Source organism: Cajanus cajan, chromosome 1 (genome assembly GCF_000230855.2).
Source record: "Cajanus cajan strain Asha chromosome 1, NIPB_CcT2T_4, whole genome shotgun sequence".
NCBI classification, from domain to species: Eukaryota; Viridiplantae; Streptophyta; class Magnoliopsida; order Fabales; family Fabaceae; genus Cajanus; species Cajanus cajan.
The window spans coordinates 55,250,798-55,270,076 of record NC_138517.1 but is presented as its reverse complement, the minus strand read 5'-3'; the positions used below and the strand labels follow the sequence as shown (position 1 = coordinate 55,270,076).

Here is a 19,279-nt window from a genome sequence, read left to right as displayed (position 1 = left end):
CTTACAACCAAGACCTTTCACTTACATTAGTGGGCAATTAATGAACTCCATTAGTGGGCAATTAATGAACTCCACTAAGCCTAACAATTATGACCACTAATGCAAAACAAACACATGCTAAATTCGTGCACCCTTTGGTATGCCTCATGGCTGATTCATCCCAAAGGTTTTGGACCTTATTTAACTAAAAACAACTTGCCTAATAACTAGCCCAATAAGTGGTGCAGCCCAAACAAGAGTTGGCAGCCACTTTAACAAGAGTTTTAGGCCTTTATTTACTAATTACAAGTACTAAAAACACCCACTAAGAAAACCCTAGTCATTGGTCCTCCAAGTCCTTTGAGTGCTCCCATCAGATTCACATCATACCCTCCTTCTTTGAGGAGATTCGTCCCGAATCTTAAAACTTTATTTATTTCCTAATTTATTTAATTCAGTAACTACTGCCGAAACACAAATGCTTCCTCCTGGGTCGAAGACATCTCGCTTGTATCCATCTCTAGCTTCACCTGTTGGTAAGTTATTAATCATCAACGAAACAAATAAAACCTCTTCAAACTCATAACCACAAACATACTGAATGAATAGGAATTGAATCCCATTCAAGTGGCAGCTTTGGAAAATAGTAACTTCAAACAATAAATCAACTTCATCTTCCAGGTCCAAGGTCTCTTGAATTTTATTTTGAGAGGTGGGCAGAATGTATAAAGGTGCATTAGGAATGATGTTGACATGCTTCTTCAAACAAGAAAACTTGTGTTCCTGTTCCTGTATATTTGACACATCAAAAGAAGAAAATGTAACGTTAGAGTTGTCATATTCCTCTCTATGTATCTCATCTTCTTCTCTCATTTTCTCTTCTCTTTCTTTTGCTATCTTTATTTTCAATTTCAGTTGATCCTCATGTACAGCGTCGGATGATAGACATATCAACTTAATCCTTCGTCCACCATGCACAAAAGAAATAGAAGGTCGTTCAGGATTTATAATTTTATTGTACAACCATGGCCTCCCTAATAACATATGGCATGTCTCCATGGGGGCAATATCACAAAGAACTTCATCTTCATATTTTCCAATAGAGAATTTAATCATTGCTTGTCCATTTGTAGTGGGCAGACATAATTTCTCAACCGCCCTGCTGCTCACAACATTTTTGAAATTGAATTCAGCTACTGCGACCAAAAACAGAGTCGTCAACCAAACATCTTGTATAGTAAATTTCCATTTCCATTCAAACCTAGAGCCGAAGCTCTGATACCAAATGATATGAATCCAGATGGATGGATTCGTTTTACGGATCTATCTAGGTTTGAAACCTCATAATTAATAAATTAAAAGAAAAAAATATGGATTGAGGTAAGAAATGGAAGAACAACGCCACAATCCCTAATGATTGATAAGTTGAGGAAGATTCGCCACTTTGAATTAGGAAATTCAAGGATAAGAATCAAAAGTAGTTCCTAAGAACCTAGAGAGAGAAAATCCTCTCAATTGGAAAAATATCCAAATTCTGAATAATTCATTTTCTCCCCAAACTTTTACAAATGGTTCCTATTTATAAGCTTAGATGGGCAAGATGACATAAATTCCCACTAACACTTAATATTGACTCTTCACTAGCCCACTAACTAAGCAATAAATTCCCACTAGCATTTATTTCCCCTTAGCAACCTAAAAGGCAAGGCAACCTATCATATTTATTTAATAAAATAAAATAAAACGAAAATTACATTAAAAATAAGATAATGAACTTATTAATTATTCAGTCCCAAACTACTTAAATTCCTAGTCCATTATTGCTTCTTCTTGATTCACATCAGAATGGGCCGTTCCAAACCCCAAAACCAGCCATTCTGGAGGGAGTACGGGCCGTTCTGGATGGAGAATAGGTTGTTTTGGATGAGTCTCATAACGAGCCATTCTGATTTCAGAACAGGCTGTTCTGCATGTAATTTTTGTACGTGATGAAGGGGTGCAGAACGGGCCGTTCTGGATTCGGAACAGGCCGTTCTGGCCACTCCAGAAATTCTATAAATAGAGGTTGTGGGTAGTTGAGGAGAATGGAGGTTTTAGATAGAAGTTCTAGAGAGAAGGACTCTGGACTAGGAAGCTTGCTTTGAGAGGATTGAAGTTCTGGGTTGAGCTTCGGAAGGGAATTCTACTTCTTTTCAGATTCTTGGCTTTTAGAGCCAATCTTCAGGTAAAGGAAGTTAGATTGTAAATTTGTTGGTTGTATATGAGTTGTGTTACAAGGTGAAAATGTTGTGTGTTGCTAATATATGATTAAATATTTATTAATGATGTTTTGTTGGTGATGCTTTCATAATGGAGATGGGATGTAAATGAGATGCATGTTGTAGTTAAGTTGTGAAGTTGTTTACAAGTTATGTATTGATCTATGATATTGTTGAAGCATGTTGAAATTAAGTTGATAAAGTTGTTATAAGTTATGTGTGGACATGTTTATGTTGTGAAATATGATGAGATGATATAGTTGAAAGTTGAGAAGTACATGATGATAATATTGTGAGTTGTGAGAAGCATGACGTGAAGTGTGTAAATGTGTTGAGAATTATTTAGATGTTATTAGTAGACTGTGTTGTTAAGTTATTAGAGGAGAGTTGTATGTTGCTATAAAGTTGTATGTTGTGCCATGTGTTGAAAAGAGATTACCTTATGATGATTGAGTTGTAAATTATGAGTTGAGGTAATTGATGGAAACTTGCTTGGAGAATCCGGATTGATGTGAATCCTCTTCAATTTTCTCCCCTAGATCTTCGGCTCCTTGATCCTTCCTAAGCTTGGCTAAGGTCTCCAATGGAGGAGGAGACCTTAGGACCACCACGGTTTGGTGGAGAACACTCCCAAGAGGCGCCACTCCTTGATGAAGAGATAAGCCCCTTCAATTCTCACCACACTCTTCTATGAAGGGATAAGAGAATTGGATGAATATCAAAGAGGTTTAGGGACTTTTAGAAGAGAGAACTCTGAACACTTTTCAGAATATGAAATCTCAATACATCCAAAAGTGTCTTACAATGAAAGGATTACAAGTATATAGGAGTAGGAAGCTTAGAGAGCAAGCTAGCCTTAACCATGGTTCACTAGGAACCATAGTTGGGTCTAGCTAAACCGTCCAAGGTCAAGAGGCTTGGAGAGCAAGCTTCTCACTTAGCTTGCTTGGTAAGCTTGCTAAGGAGAAGCTTGTGCTTCAAGCTTCCAAGCTTGAGAAAGGCCAAACAATCCGGCCAAGGTGTGAACACAAAATCCGGCCAAGTGTGAACACATCCTAGGTGGCGGCTCTTTGGATTTATTTTACTCCATCCGATTTTGATTTTGATAATTTGGTTTAGTTAGGTTCATCCAATGTGAATGGAACCTAGCTAAATCAAATCTATGAAAAATTAGGAGTAAAATGAGTCCAATATGAAAATTTTAGCCTAAGACCACCCTTTGGCTAAATTGCTAATACCACTTTCTAGCTTGTTAGTGACACTCTCTAGTTTGCTAATGCCACTCCCAAACCTACTACTAGAAAACTAAGAAAAGAGTGTGTTTCTAGGTTAGGTTAAATGGAGCCAAAGTGCCCAAGTAACCTACCCTAGAAACATTATACAATAGCTACTAAAAGGAAATAAAGTGCCTCTCAAATAGAAAGGCAAAAATACTCCTATACAAGTATCTACTATATACAAAGGTACAAGAAAACAACTATACAAGTATGTACAATGGAAACTCAAAGACTAATAAGAGGAATCATAATCAATGCTCATGATGAGCAAAGGTCTAAGAAGCACCTCCTCTTTAGAAGTCTCTTCTAGCTTCCTAACCATGGACCTAGTCAAAGGTCCAATGGCCTTCATGTATTCATCCTCCTTGGGTGGTCCTCCATCACTAATATTGTGTTGTTTAAAGTTGAAATGAGTTGTTGAGTTGTTTAGATTGTGTTGTTAAACAATGTTGATGAGTTTTTGTGCTGATAAACTATGTTGTTCAAGTTGAATGTTGATTGAGATGATGAGTTGAAAAGTTGTATGTTGTTTAAGTTGTTAAGATGATTAAGCTGATTAAGTTGTGATGATGAGTTATTGATCACTAGGACTAAGGGAGATGTTTTCGAAGTTGCTCATCCCATTGTGTGGATTGAGATAGTTGTCGTGCTTTGAGAGCCCAATTTGTTGAAAAACCCTCCTTGGGAAGTTCTCCCTTGGAGTGGAAGTTGTGTTGTTCTCCTCTAGGACATAGTTGATCCCGTGTGTGGGCAAGGTCGAGGCACACGTGTACAAAGCGACCATAGTATAGGGGCCAGGCTGAGCTATACCGATTACAAGCGGCCAGATGTTTATTGTTGTAAAGTTGTTATGGTGTCTATTGTTGTAAAGTTGAAAAGTTGAGGACATATGGTGAAGATATATGTCCTATGTTGAGATACATAGTACTAAGGAGATAAGTTGAAAGTTTTTTTAAAGTTGAATCCCGCAGTACTATGTGGGCGAAATGGAAGTAGTCGATCCATGTCATGGTTGAATGACCAATTTGACTAGGTACTGGAGGGTGCATGGTACTTGGAGGACAGTGGGTGGGCTAACCCCATATGTGGATTGGTGATACTAGCCAAGGTCGTGGTAGGCTCATACCCAAACCCTTCTGTCTTGACAATAGTACTGGACCTCCGAGTCTAAGTGGCTCACTTGAGCAATCGCCTATTGTTGTCTATACCTAGTTCTCTTCGGAGTTCCTAATGTTGTTCTATACCTGACTTGGTTGAGATAGGTCAAACGCTGGATTCGGTAGGGTTTATGCCACCTAGACTGCTCAACCTCAGTTGTTGGAGATCTCCGAGTTGAAATGCCTGACGACGCATAAGTTGTTAATGAGTTGATTTGTTGTTGATAAGAGTTGTATCTATGTTGTTATGTTGTTAAGTTGTGATTGTGTTGTATGTTGACCCTGTTGAGGATGATGATAGTGTTGTTATGTTGTAAGTTGTTTTAAACATGTGTTGTTGAAAGATGTGTAATATATGTGTTGTTTGTCTTCTGTGTCGGATGTGAAGATGATTATAGTTGTTATGTTGAATATTTGATATTTATGAGTTGTTTATTGTCTCTAGCTTACCCTTTCATGTTTCCATGTGGTTTGGACTGCGATGATCATACGTTGTATGGGAGCAGGGTAGGGATAGGCTGGGAGATAGCTGCTAGAGGCCACAGGAGGTGCCTGGAGATGAATATTTTTTTAGGCTACCTTATAGTAGCATACTTTGTTGTATATAATTGATTGTTGTTGGTTGCTTGATTAGCAACTTGTGTTGTTAATATTTTTTTATATACTATTTTAGTATATATATTCCAGTAGTGTGTAGTGTTGTTTCATAGTGTGACGGCCACGGCGGGTCGTTACACCTATGATATGTAATCAATTGACTAGTCACTTAATAGTTTTAATGTATCATTGTTGCTCAAATTGAAAATAATATTTTATAATTATTAAAGATGTTTAAGAATAGTATTAAATAAACTATTTTACTGACTTTATTATTATACCCCACATAATAATAAAATCATCTTATTATTAATGATACTAAAATATGATTAGAGGTGAGAATAGATAAGACCATATTTTGAATATACAAGTTAAAGCTGTTTTACAAAATTAAAGCTTAATATCGAATTGTTATTTATTGCTTAGACTTAATCTTTTTAAAAGGTTGGTCTGACCTATTAATTTATTTAAAAACCTATTTTATATGAAGGACCTTAATTAGGTAAACAAACATAAATTTTAAAACAAGTCAATAATTTTTTTTTTTAAAATATGTCGTTATGAGTTATTTTTTAAAATTTACTTAATAAAAAAATAATTTAATCAATATTATTAAAATTTAAATTTTTTTAAAAAATAGATGCAATATCACAAAGAGAGGAAAAATGAATATTTTTTATTAGGGAGACAATTCGTGCACACTCATGTATGTTAATGTATACTCACACACAGGCTATAAGCATTTAATGAAAAAAGGTAATCTTATTCTTATCCAATTTTTGTTTTAAAAATTATTTTTTATATCTCATTTGACATATTCTAAATAACCAACTACTATTTTAGTAAACTAAAATAATTATTGTAAGAAACTAAAAAGATACCCATTTACATGTGATGATCTCAAGAGTTCATATACAATGCTACAAAGAGAAAATAGAATGAATCATTTTCTATTAAAAGAATAGTTTATGTACATTGATGTACAAGACATACACTCAAGTTTAATAATGTACAATAAATGCGGAACTTAGAGTTTCTATTTGTAATTTTTTAATTTGGTAAGAATAAAGTACATAAAACATTTAAGTACGGTGATAAAAAAATACTGATAATTTTTTTTGTTTTATAAATTAATTAATTAATTTATATTATTGATAATATGTGTATATTGATTTTTTTATTATATTGACCTATTATGCTTAACATATTTTTATAAATTTAAACTCAGTCTTTTTAAATAAATAATTTTTTAAAAATCTAAACTTATATTTTTATTAAATAGATCAAATCAAGTCAAACTTTTAAGAAATCTAGATATTAACTTGTATTTAAAATTTAACTTCTTTTTACCTCTAAATATGATAGAAAATATAAATTAAAAAGAAATGTATTAACGACTATAATACAGTCAAGATTAATTTTTTTTTAAAAAAAGTCAAATCCAAGTTAATTAATACAATTTATTATAAAATCAACATACTATTTTAAACGATAAAATAAAATTAAAATTTTTCACTACAGTCAATTTCTCTTGTACTTTTGGGAAGAGTGTCCCAATAGACTAATCATACATGATAAATACGGGAATCCAGTCTTTCATTCTACCCCATAAATATGGAGAGCCATGGATTGTAGGACCAACTTAGCATAATGTGCTGACAAGTGCAGTAACTAGCAGAGGGAGCAATTTGTGACATTCACTATTCAGCTCCTTGAATTTCGGACTTTTGGTGGTTCTTATTGCTTTTGGGTCATCAACATTGCATCGTTTGTGGTAGACTCCACCACGCGTTAAGTATTGATGCACCAATCCGACCAAAATGTCTTCTTACACACGCGGGAATCATTTATTGGCTAGAGGTTACCGTGTGAATAATTTCTGCATGATATTGGTGTATCCAAAATGAGACGAAAGGGAGAAAAAAGTATAAAAACCCGCAGGATATGATGACTAACCAGCTGCTATTGAGAATTTGATTTTTCCAATGTCTAGCAGGTGATTAATGCTAAATGCAGTTTAATTTTACTTTCTGCTTTTATAAGGTTTGATTAAGAAGAAAATAATGTTTCATTTTATAAAGTTTTTATTTTTCCTTTTATAAAATATTAATTTTTTATTTTTTGTTCTTATTATTTATTAAACATTTTGATTATATGTGTATTTTAAGGTTGAACAATGAGAAGAAAAATTGGGATATAAATGCCACATTTTAATTTTCAAACTCTTCAATAGTTATTTATTAAAATCATTAGTACATAAACTTTGATATGAAATAATAGTTTTACCTTCTTGTGACAATTTAACAATAAGTAATAAGCTTAATATTGATATATAGTTATCTTTTAAAAAAAATAATAAAATAAAGTAAAATAAAGACTTATATTAATCCATATGATTGTGTTGTGTTTTATATTAAGAACAAGAGAGAATGATATTTTATAGAAAATTAAAAATCTCTTTGCATTTATATTTTTTTTTATTTTATACTCCTTTGTTTCATTTTATTTTATGTTTAAGATTTTAAAATAAAAATTGAAAAATATAATTAATATATTAAGTTTTATAATAATTATTATATATTTTTAACATATTTTTTATCTTTTATATTAATTATATTTTTATTTTGTCACTCCATAATAAATAAATATGTATATAATAGAAGAAAAATAACACTTCAATATTGTAAAATGATAACCAAAACAAAATATTTTTTTTATAACATGCTTAACAAAATGAGACAGAAGGATTATAATATGGAAAATTTCTATATATTTACATTTTTTTTACTTTGAGAAAGAAATCAAAAGAGAAAAAGATATATATAAATATAAAAAAAACAACATCATAATTTTTTAATATGTGAGAAAAATATGGAAAAAAATAATAAAAATGAATATAGTATATTTTTTAATGAGTTAAATGATAGTATAGGATGACACTCCCGTAGCTAAAGCTTAGTAATACTCAAAAAATGTAAGTTCGGATTGATTTCTAGATCATTTGTCCCAACTCTGGTAAAAAAATATATTATATAAATTCTTTAATAGAAAATTATATCCTTCCAAAATGTGAAGTTCATCATAAAATTTTCATTTTTTTATATTTTATTACAATACATTTTAATATATTTAATTAAATAGTATAAAAATATTTTCATTTTATTAAAATATAATATTATATAATCAAATAAATTAAATGTTTATCACTTTGGGTCACATGCGGATAGAGGCACACATTCATAGGGTTACAAAAGTTAATTATAAGGGAGACATTGAACATCGGTTAATATATATATATATATATATATATATATATATATATATATATATATATATATATATATATATATATATTTATTTATTTATTTATTTATTTATTTATAAATTTATAGGATAGATGTTGATTCTAATGATATAAAATAGAAAAAACTTTTTACATTATTATAATCGATGTAGAGAGGTGCATTATATTTTTTACTACGATTTTAGTCATTATGGCAAGACATCGTTCTTCAATAAGGTGATGCTTGATAACTCCAACCACTACCACAACAACCTAAATTTTTTTCAAAATTCATATATCAATAGAATTTATTATTTTATTTTACAGTTTTTTAATTTAACAATATGTGTTTTAGATATTAACAAGCTAAAATAATATTGGATTTTTAGAAGGTTAATGTGCTTCTAGTAAAAAATAAGAGTTTGAATTTTGTCTTTGAAAGTCCAACTCTTAAATAGAGTCATTAGGGATTTTAAGATTCAACTTTTCTCTAATATATTTTTCCTTGTTTTACCTCTTTAGATTCCTCGTGACATCAAAACTACAAAAATTGGAAAAAAAAATTGAGTGAGATAAAATGAGACCTTGAGACACTTGATGTGTCCCAAGTGTGAGTCATGCATTATAGCATAAAATGAGTTTCTGGGTTACGTATAACACTACAAAAAAATGGCATTTAACGATCACTAAAATTGGTCTTTAAATTGTTAAAACCGATCGCTATTTACCTCGAATTTAAGTAGTCACAAAAATCATGGTCGCAAAGCTATATAGCGACAAAAAAATTTTGGTTGTTGTTTAGCGACCGAAAATTTTGGTCGCTATTTAGTGACCGAAAATTTTGGTTGCTATTTAGCGACCGAAAATTTCGGTCGCAAAATGGTTACAATGATTTTGGTCGTTCATGTGTATGGGGACCAAATTAGTAACCGAATAAATCGGTCGCTAAATCGGTCACTAAAGATTTATTTTTTATTTTATTAATTCAGTTGCTAAATCGGTCGCTAAAGATTTATTTTTTATTTTATTAATTCGGTTGCTAAAGATTTATTTTATATTTTATTAAATTTTATAGACGTCGCAAATTCGGTCGCTACGAAACACTCATATTTGGCCTCTCAAGGATTCTATTTCACAATACTTCACTTTTCAGCATGTTTTGTCCTTAATTACACAATTTTTGGGAAACTTCTCAGAAGGTCACCCATCCCTATATTACTCCAAGTCAAGCACGCTTAACTATGGAGTTCTGATGAGATAAGCTACTGAAAAGCAGATGCATGTTATTAGTATATGTAGCACAAATTAATTCATTTAAGTCATCCTCAACTATACAATCTCAACTTATACTATCTTTAGATCCTTCTCATTTTGATGTGTCCGGACCGTTATAATATATAATAATATATATAATAATTATATTATATTTAATTATTCTTTATTTATATATATACTTATTTTTATAATTAACAATTTACTTATTTCTATTTAAAATTAACATTATGATACAATCTAAATTATTTATTATAAATTTAAAAGTTTAAATAATAAATTTTTATATTTTAAAATGAGAAGGGTTATAATAACATTGGTATAACTTTTACTAAGTATTACACTGCTCTAACTTTATATTAAATGTGAATTTTGTAAATCCAACTGTTTGATTGAAAGTTCATATCACTTTATAGGTTCATATCAAGTTTTGTTAAAATTGAACAACAACTTGAAGGTAATTAAAGTGCTCATATTTTAGTATATTTTGAAATGTATATATTACGTCAATTTTATTTTACAATAATGAAGTATCAAATCATCTTGAATTCATATAAAATTTTGTATATATGATCTAAGAATAAAAAACTTTCAATCTAACAGTTAAATTTATAAAATTCACATTTAATATAAAGTTATTGAGCGATGTAATACTTAGTAAAAGTTACACCGGTGTTATTATAACCCTTCTCTTTTAAAATATTATTTTTATAAATTTAATTTTAACATTTTAAATAAATTATTAATTAACTTAATATATTTATTCATCTTAAATCTAAGATATAAAATTCAAAAAATATTTTTATCCTTGTTTTATTTTCTAATTATCAACCATTAATAAAATACTAATTTAAAATCTTATCAAGTTATATCATAATATTTTGGCTTAATTGTATTTTTGATCCCTCAAGTATTGTAATTGGGCAATTTTGATCCCCAAAGTTTTAATTAGGTAATTTTAGTCCTTAAAGGATTGCAATCGTGCGATTTTGGTCCTTCAATTTTTAATTGAACAGTTTTAGTCCCTCAAATATCATAATTGTACGATTTTAGTCTGTCCCATTAAAAATTTAATAATTTTAATATATATATATATACAATGTTTTAAAATTATATAATTATTTGTCTATTCAAGTTAACACATACTATAATTTTCTTCAATGTATCAAATAATATATATTTATTATTAATAAATAAATAAAATTTATATATTATTATTTTTATAATATTACTGATAAATTAATATCAATAATATTTTTAGTATATTTATAGATAAACTAATAATTTGATAAATATAATTTATTATATATTAATATACTTTTACAAAAATATAAGTATATTAATTAGAAATATACATATATATATTATTAATTATATTTTATCAATTTTAGATTTGTTTGATAAATTTTTATTAATCCTTATATAAGCCAATTATTTTTAATTTGATGGAACTAATGTGTTTATATCAATTGAACTAGATGTTTAAGTCAATTTTAAAAATAATAACTAAAATAAAATAAAATTTATGAAAAAAAGTTTATTTACCTTAACAAAATTGGAAAGCACAATAAATTATGTATTTTCATATTATCTAATAATATAATAAAATATTAAGCATAATAAAAGAGAAATAAATTTCTCAAGATAAAAATAAAAAAAAATTTCTAGATAAATTAATATTTAAATTAGTCTATTTTTTTTTAAAAGATTCAATTAAAAAGATTATTATTTAATTTTCTTTTCTAGCATTATGTTTCTCATTATTTAATACATCATGATATATTAATTATCTATTTTAAATTTTATAATTTGTATTATTTTATAAAATAAATTAATTTTATTGAGAGGGTTATGATTTTTATTTCTTATTATTAATATTTTTATCATTATAAAAAAATCATATTATATATTTTTATATTTTCTTTTATTTAAAAGAAATATATTTTTAAAATTTTAAAAAAATTTACATTTAGCGACCGATTTTAATTTAGTCGCTAAAATTATTATAAAATAAGAATATTTTTTATTTTTTTAGCGTTCGATTTTAATTTGGTCGCTAAAATTATTTATAAATAATAATATTTTTTATTTTTTTAGCGACCGATTTTAATTTGGTTGCTAAAACTATTATAAATAATAATATTTTTTATTTTTTAGCGACCAATTTTAATTTTATCTCTAAAATTATTATAAATAATAATATTTTTATTTTTTTAGTGACCGATTTTAATTTAGTCGCTAAAATTATTATAAATAATAATATTTTTTTATTTGTTTGGCCACCGATTTTAATTTGGTCGCTAAAATTATTATAAATAATAATATTTTTATTTTTTTAGTGACCGATTTTAATTTGATTGCTAAATTTATTATAAATAATAATATTTTTTATTTTTTTAGCGACCGAAACCGTTTCGTCGCTATTTTAACCAACAATTATTATTTTAGCGACCGATTATTGGCCACTAAAAATTTGGTAGCTAATTCGGTCAGTAAATAAAATATGCAACCAAATCAGATTTGGTCGCTAATTATGTCGCTATTAGCGATGAAAAAAAATCGGTCGCTATTTTCAGTGGCTAATTCACTTTTGTTTTTAGTGTAATATGAATCATGTGCTAGGGAGGTCATTAAGGATCTTTGAATGTTGACCTTGGGGTGTGTTTAGTTTGAAATCTTCATATGCATGACATGTTGATTCCACGAGATTGATCGTGAAGTACCCTTGCAAGACTTTTTCTCTCTAATAATTTGTTGATGGAGAGTAATAGTATCGAACACCCATAGTATGATGTGTTGTCTACCATCATGTACTCATAGGTTGTTCTATATATTAAGATATAAGATTTTAATCTTGATGTCATATGTATAAATGTATTAGAATCTGATGAGAACATCACATGGCATAAATCATTATCTTGAAAGATGTATTGTATATGCTTTATTATTATTATTATTATTATTATTATTATTATTATTATATATATATATATGTATGTGTTTTGTTCAACTTTTATTTCACACTAGGAACATATTACGACATGTATTTCACTTCTTTATATTTGTTTTGTTTGTGTATTGTATAGATGCCACTTATAATTAAGAATCAGTTAGATGCTAATGTTGGAAGAGAGGTTTCTTAATACTTGGATGTTGTAATGAATATCTTACTTCGATAGGACATGATATTTAAACTTAGGATTTAATTTTATCATATTTTGAATTTTTTATATCTTCCTTTTATCTTTAAGAGGATTTGGATTTAAATGTATTAGAATCTGATGAGAACATCACATGGCATAAATCATTATCTTGAAAGATGTATTGTATATGCTTTGTTATTATTATTATTATTATTATTATTATTATTATAATATATATATATATATATATATATATATATATATATGTGTGTGTGTGTGTGTGTGTGTTTTGTTCAACTTTTATTTTACACTAGGAACATATTACGACATGTATTTCACTTTTTTATATTTGTTTTGTTTGTGTATTGTATAGATGCCACTTATAATTAAGAATCAGTTAGATGCTAATGTTGGATGAGAGGTTTCTTAATGCTTGAATGTTGTAATGAATATCTTACTTCAATAGGACGTGATATTTAAACTTAGGATTTAGTTTTATCATATTTTGAATTTTTTATATCTTCCTTTTATCTTTAAGAGGATTTGGATTTAAAACATATGTATGACCCTTACAATATCAATCATTTATTTTTCGTTTTTGTTTTAATAATTAAAGCTTGGACTTTTAATTAGGTCTGGTAAATGACTCTAGCTTTTTGAGAATTCTTTAAAATAATTGCATCACTTCTTTTAATTTTCACATATGCATGTAATAAGAAATACATGAAGGATAGAGAGTATTAAAATTGACATGTTACTTCGTTACACTGCAACTAGAGTCTCTATCCATTAACCCTTCCTTCTCCACTACCTTTCATGCAAGGCTTGAGACCAAAAGTCCAACTAGCTATGTTATGTAGTTGCTTGATCATTGCTCCAAAATTCTCGAACCATGGGAAATCTATATGGTGTGGCACGACACTTCCAAAGATTTCGAGTGAGTTTGTGTTTAATCGTTTAGAGATGCTCCTAAGTTTGCTACTGAGTTGTTCAATACAAAAAGTTTTGAAGAGTTATGTAGTGAAAATAATAGTAAAGATGAGGGTGTGGAGATGGAGCTTTGTCAACGCCAACGTAAAATAAATTTTAAATTTAAAAAAATATCACCGAAGCATTTTCTATATTGATTATATATGTAACCATTATAGTTTGCGCTAATAATTCAATTACATGAAATAATTAGCGAACTAATGAGTTAGTAATTGTAACTCTATCTCTCTCGGTTACTTTTGTGGCTGTTTAGCTAACATTTAATTGTGTGTGGGCTCCACACAAAGTTAATCTCTCATTCTCATTTCTCAGCTAGAACAGAATATGGTAAAAAAAAATTTAATTCCTTTCACTCCTCTTTCACATTTACCATACATAAATTTACTAATCCCTGATTTTAGTTATGTTGGTTAAAAATTTAATAACAAAAACATTATTAAAAATTACAGAAGAGGTGTTTTAATAACATTAAATATCATAATATATATATACATATATATATATATATAATATTTCTTTAGAAATATTAGTTAGCTAGCATTCTCCCAATAATTTAGAAGGTTTCTTGCTCAAGAGGATAACGCTGCATATCTCTTTTTCGGTGTGTTAGTGATTTAAACTAAACCAAGAGACAGAACATTTATTTATTCCTAAGTGGGTCATCGTCAAACTAAAGCTTAAGGACAATATAACAAAACATCTAAGCCGAATGAGAACATCGTACACTAGACCCCTCATTAATGATAATGCAAAACGCTTTATAATATTAATATAAAATCAATTATGGTTTTAAAAAGAATTATTGTGGTTCTTTTAATGAGTGAAAAGAATGGCTTTTTTAACAATGCATTATTTGAACCACTCTTTTGACATAAGATGAGTCATAAAAGCTGATATTCCACGAGTAAATATCTCCACTTGTTTGGTAAAGGGGTCTTTCCATTGTGAAAAGCAAGCCCCGAAGCAACGCTTTAACATATATACTAACTTTGGCCAAGTCAAAAAGATTAATTGCATGAAAGTAAGATGGAAAAAAGAGATAAAGCAAACGCACACGAGATAGAAAAGAGTGCCAGTCTAGCCTCGTAAGAACTGCACTTCAAAGGTTACCAAGAAGAACTTGTTCAGATCAGACAATTGAAAGAAAAAGAAAAGGTTAATGACTAGACCAAAGTAAAAGAGAAACTCTAAATGCTCAAATCTGGCACAGACAATTGTTGCAATGTAAAAGGCACTTGTTTATGGTAAAACATTACCACTTGGTTGATTATTAGTGTGTTTGATTGCACGTTTTTTATGCAATTTTTCACGTTTATTTAGAAACTAATAGTTATAACTTCTACGTTTTAGGATGAATTGACGTAATTTTTTATTTTCTAAAGCGTTTCCAAATATGCATTATATAAATTTTAATATTAAAAGTATAAAAAATAAAATCTAATAACTTGTACAAAACAGTGAAATTGTGATGTCAATTTATGCAATAATTATTACCCTTTTCATTGTATTTTTACCCTTCTGGACAATGTTGTCCTATAAATACAAAAGTATTTTCAACAACTTATTTTTTCTGTTTTTTGGCCCAACAACTTTTTCCAAGAAGTTGCAATTTTCCCAAATTGGAATCCGAGTCAAAATCAGAAATTAACTCTTCCGTGTCGTCCAAAACCAAGATTATTTTGTTGGTCCATTCAAGAGAATTATGTCATGCCACGCAAACTGAGGGTAACACGATAATCAACGTGTTATTTCGTAGACTTTATCTCTGCTGGCATAAAATTATTTGAGTGCCTCGTGGGATATTTTAATTGATTTGTTATATCATTATCAGAGATCTTAAGTATTTATATATTCATCAGAAAAAATATCAAGAAAACAGAAAAATAAAACTATGAATTTGTTCAGGATAAGGGGCTACATACAATAACAATTACTCAACTTGCAATTTACACTACCTTAAATGATGAGTGATTCAGTTATCACTGTTTTATTGTTGCACTTGCGTCTCCAAGAATCATGAATTTCAGAGAGCATAACTCAAAAATAGATTTAAGTACATCATCAAAATGAAGTTACACAATGGACAATATGGACTAGACAAAGTAACAATGCTACCTGCAAAACAGATTTTCTGCATGTGAACCAAGCAATATGCACAGATTATCAATGGAAGAGTGGAAGCTGAAACTCATTATATGCTCTCTTGGAATGCATGAGCACGAGAAATTGCTGCAGGATTAGCTTCCAAGATTTGAGACACACCTAACACACGGTCTTTGCCTTCTTTAGGCTTTTCCCTTTTGGAAATAGCATCTTCTGAGACATATTGCAGGTTATCAGGCTTGATCCCTAATGAAGTAGACCATATAGGACATTTTGAGGCCTCATTTGGATCATCAATTCTAAGGGTCTTTGGAACCAAAACACACATGTCTGACTTCTCTTCATCTGTGAAAACAGTATCTCTGGTGTGTTTGCCAAGTGTCGGCGAGCCATTACCTGAGCAGCAGCTGTTACTAGTGGAGGAAGTAGGCGAAAGGCAAGCGTTGAAACCTATTGATACAGATCCTGTTCCAGCACCCCACACAGGTGGTCCACCCCAGTATGATCCAGGAACAAATTGCAAGGGAAAGCTTGGTGGACAGATGGTTTGGACGGCCACCATCGGCGTGGGACACCACTGCATTGAAGCGGGGTCGGCACTGTAATGACTACACATGTGCAACGAAGATGGGTGAACTGCGGCTGTGGAAGCCACATTGTTCCAACTTGGATTCCAAGGGAATATCCATGGAGGAACAGGGAGACACCGCAAAGGTTTTGATGCATTATGTTCTGGCAATTCGTTTCTTAGAGTGCAAGAATTGCTCACAGATGATCCACATAAGGATACTTCCTCCTCCCCATTCTCTGCACAAGTGATAGAGTTTGCATCAACACTTCGTTTTGGTTCCTTAATATTAAGCATTGACTCCATGGATTCACAGAGAGGAGCATCTGGACCAAATTTCAACACAGTTCCGTTATCTGTTGAAGATCTGAAAATAGCAGCAGATTCAAGAGTTGAGACAAGTTGGTGACTAGAAGAGTCTTTGGTTTCAAACCTAGCAGTTGGAATTCCATCGGAAGCTACGATGATGTGTCGGTATTGAGAAGCTAGGTGCTTGTTCTTTCGTCTCCCAGCACCCACAGGAACATTTCTCATTGTTCCACCGGCAGTCCAATATCTTTGGCAGTTCTTGCAGAAATGCCGAGGTTGATTGACATTGTAGTTATTGAAATAACAGAATTTAGTGTCCAAGCTGTTGCACCGTGGACAGTGAAGAATCTTGTCTGGTTTCTTGAAGATTTTATCTTGGTCTGTGCTACTATTCTCCATATTATCCTCCAATGGCTTGGCATTAATTTTTGACCCATTTTCCTGCACATTATTTTGTACGGGCTCTTGATTGCTATCCCTTAAATCAGAAGAATTCTCTGGTTGCTCAGAGTTTTCAACACAAGGCACTTCAACTTCAGTTTTCTTTAAGCCACTGCAAGCATTCTAAAATTTAAACCAAACTTAGTAACAAGTTAAGCAGAACAATGTCGTATAAAACTTGCCAATAGACAAAAATCAAAATCTACAAGCGCAACTATCATGTTATACTCATTTTTCACCAAAAAGTAAAAACTTAAAAATACCACACAGCAGGTAATAATTAGAACTTCAATCTACTTTAAGAATGAATCAATTTCTTAAGTCCTAGACTTTTAGTTCGTGTAATATTCAAGAAAAATGAATGCATCTGCAATTGATCAAGCAGTAAACTGCATGTATACTTGAATTGATAAACTATAACACACTTGCAAAAGGCAAGAATTGTATAACTGTTTTGAAAAATGACCAGAAAGTGCACCTCGACACTTTTGGATTTGATTGATAGTGAAGTTTTTTTTTTTCAAGTCTTAAGAAATTGCTAAGACTTAAGAGGGAAGGGTGGAAATGCATCAGCTCAAAGGGAAACGCTGATCTTTTTATGCAAACAGCTGAAGTGTTGATAAGAGAGAAATAAATGAAGATTCTAGTACAATAATGAAAGAAGCAAATCAAAAGAATGAAAGTGTTACTCTCAGTTATCAACGGCTTTTGTTTTAGGATGGAAAACAATTGATGGGTTGATAGCCATCGCCATTGAAATGTTCCAATAATGAGAAAACTAGTTTAATTTTATATTTCTTTCAGCAGCATAGCCCCCTTATCGTGAAAAGCACCATAGAAATGTAGCAGAACCAATTTGTTATCAGAAACAAAACTACACTCTCAATGTCATCACAATAAAAACTAAATGTTAATGATAGATATATCTCCCATAAAAACTCAAGTACTTGCAGAAAAACAACTTCACTAACCTTATTCTCAATTCACAAAATTCATATACATACGAAAAAAAACAATGATAAATATTCAATGACACGTTTACAAAAAATGAAAAATTAAGATCACCCTTTGTTTCCATGAATCTGAACGTACACCAGATACATATTCATAACATGTTAAAAAGAAAACTCATTAAGAACAAATACTCTTTATATTGCAAACTGTTATGATGCTTGAACACAATTCTAGTAACTAGCTATAGCATAGTTAAAGGAATGATTTTTTAGTATGACTTATAAGTGTGTACCATGGTTGCAGAGTTGGCTTGATTTTGACACCCCATTTGAGAACTTACCGGAATCTGACATTCCGGCAACGGAATCTTCATACCAAAGAGCATAATACCCGGATCCTTATTAGACATGTCCCCTTCACTACTCATTTATGCTAATTTTGTTGTTGTTGTGGTTCTTGTTGTTGTTGAAGAAGAATACTGTGAAGGTTCTCAGCTGCTCCAAGGTACATAGATATAGATAGAATAGAGAAAGAAAATGAGATAGAGAGAGAGAGAGAATGAGATAGTAAAAAGAAGCTTTTGTTTCCACGGAACTTTTCAAGGTGAAACTTTGCACTAAAAAACCCACAAAACCCTCTCAGGAAAAAGTCACCCTGCAAAAAGCACAAAGAACATGAGGCATCAGAGACACAATACCGTCAGTTTAAGCTTTCTTCTTTTTCCCTTTTGCTCTTTTACATTGCTTTCTTATAAAATAAAATTATTTTTTAACACATTTTTCAAATGTTGATGATCGAAATCTCGTTATAAATTTCGTAATTTATAATAATTTTGATTATTTCTATCAAAAACATAAATAAATTTTAATTAATAATAAAAAATATTACTTCTATCTCATTACAAGTATTGTTATAGTTTATTTTATGCAGATTAATAAATAAATGAAA

The 19,279-nt window shown here is 30.0% G+C and overlaps 1 protein-coding gene across 2 annotated transcripts; it reads right to left on the bottom strand.

Annotated features, from left to right (window-relative positions):
• Nucleotides 1–15,780: 15,780 nt before the first annotated feature.
• On the bottom strand, nt 15,781–19,038 carry LOC109792807 (cyclic dof factor 1). 2 transcript variants are annotated; one of them, XM_020352246.3, is made up of 2 exons: nt 18,672–19,038; nt 15,781–17,500 (listed from the first exon to the last, which is right to left on the bottom strand). In XM_020352246.3, exons 1-2 carry the CDS (start codon nt 18,756–18,758, stop codon nt 16,148–16,150), a joined length of 1,440 nt encoding a protein of 479 aa, XP_020207835.1. In that variant the 5' UTR covers nt 18,759–19,038; the 3' UTR covers nt 15,781–16,147. The 2 variants fall into 2 exon arrangements, with proteins under 2 accessions (XP_020207835.1, XP_020207833.1); XM_020352244.3 differs by having other exon boundaries at nt 18,624–19,035.
• Between the last annotated feature and the right edge of the window lie 241 nt (nt 19,039–19,279).

What these genes read in the sequence shown, in the direction of transcription:
- LOC109792807 (XM_020352244.3), bottom strand. Translation starts at nt 18,758, where the DNA reads ATGAGTAGTGAAGGGGACATGTCTAATAAGGATCCGGGTATTATGCTC. An exon ending in AAGCCAACTCTGCAACCATG is followed by an intron (nt 17,501 to 18,623) that starts GTACACACTTAT and finishes TTTAAATTTTAG; the next exon opens with AATGCTTGCAGTGGCTTAAA.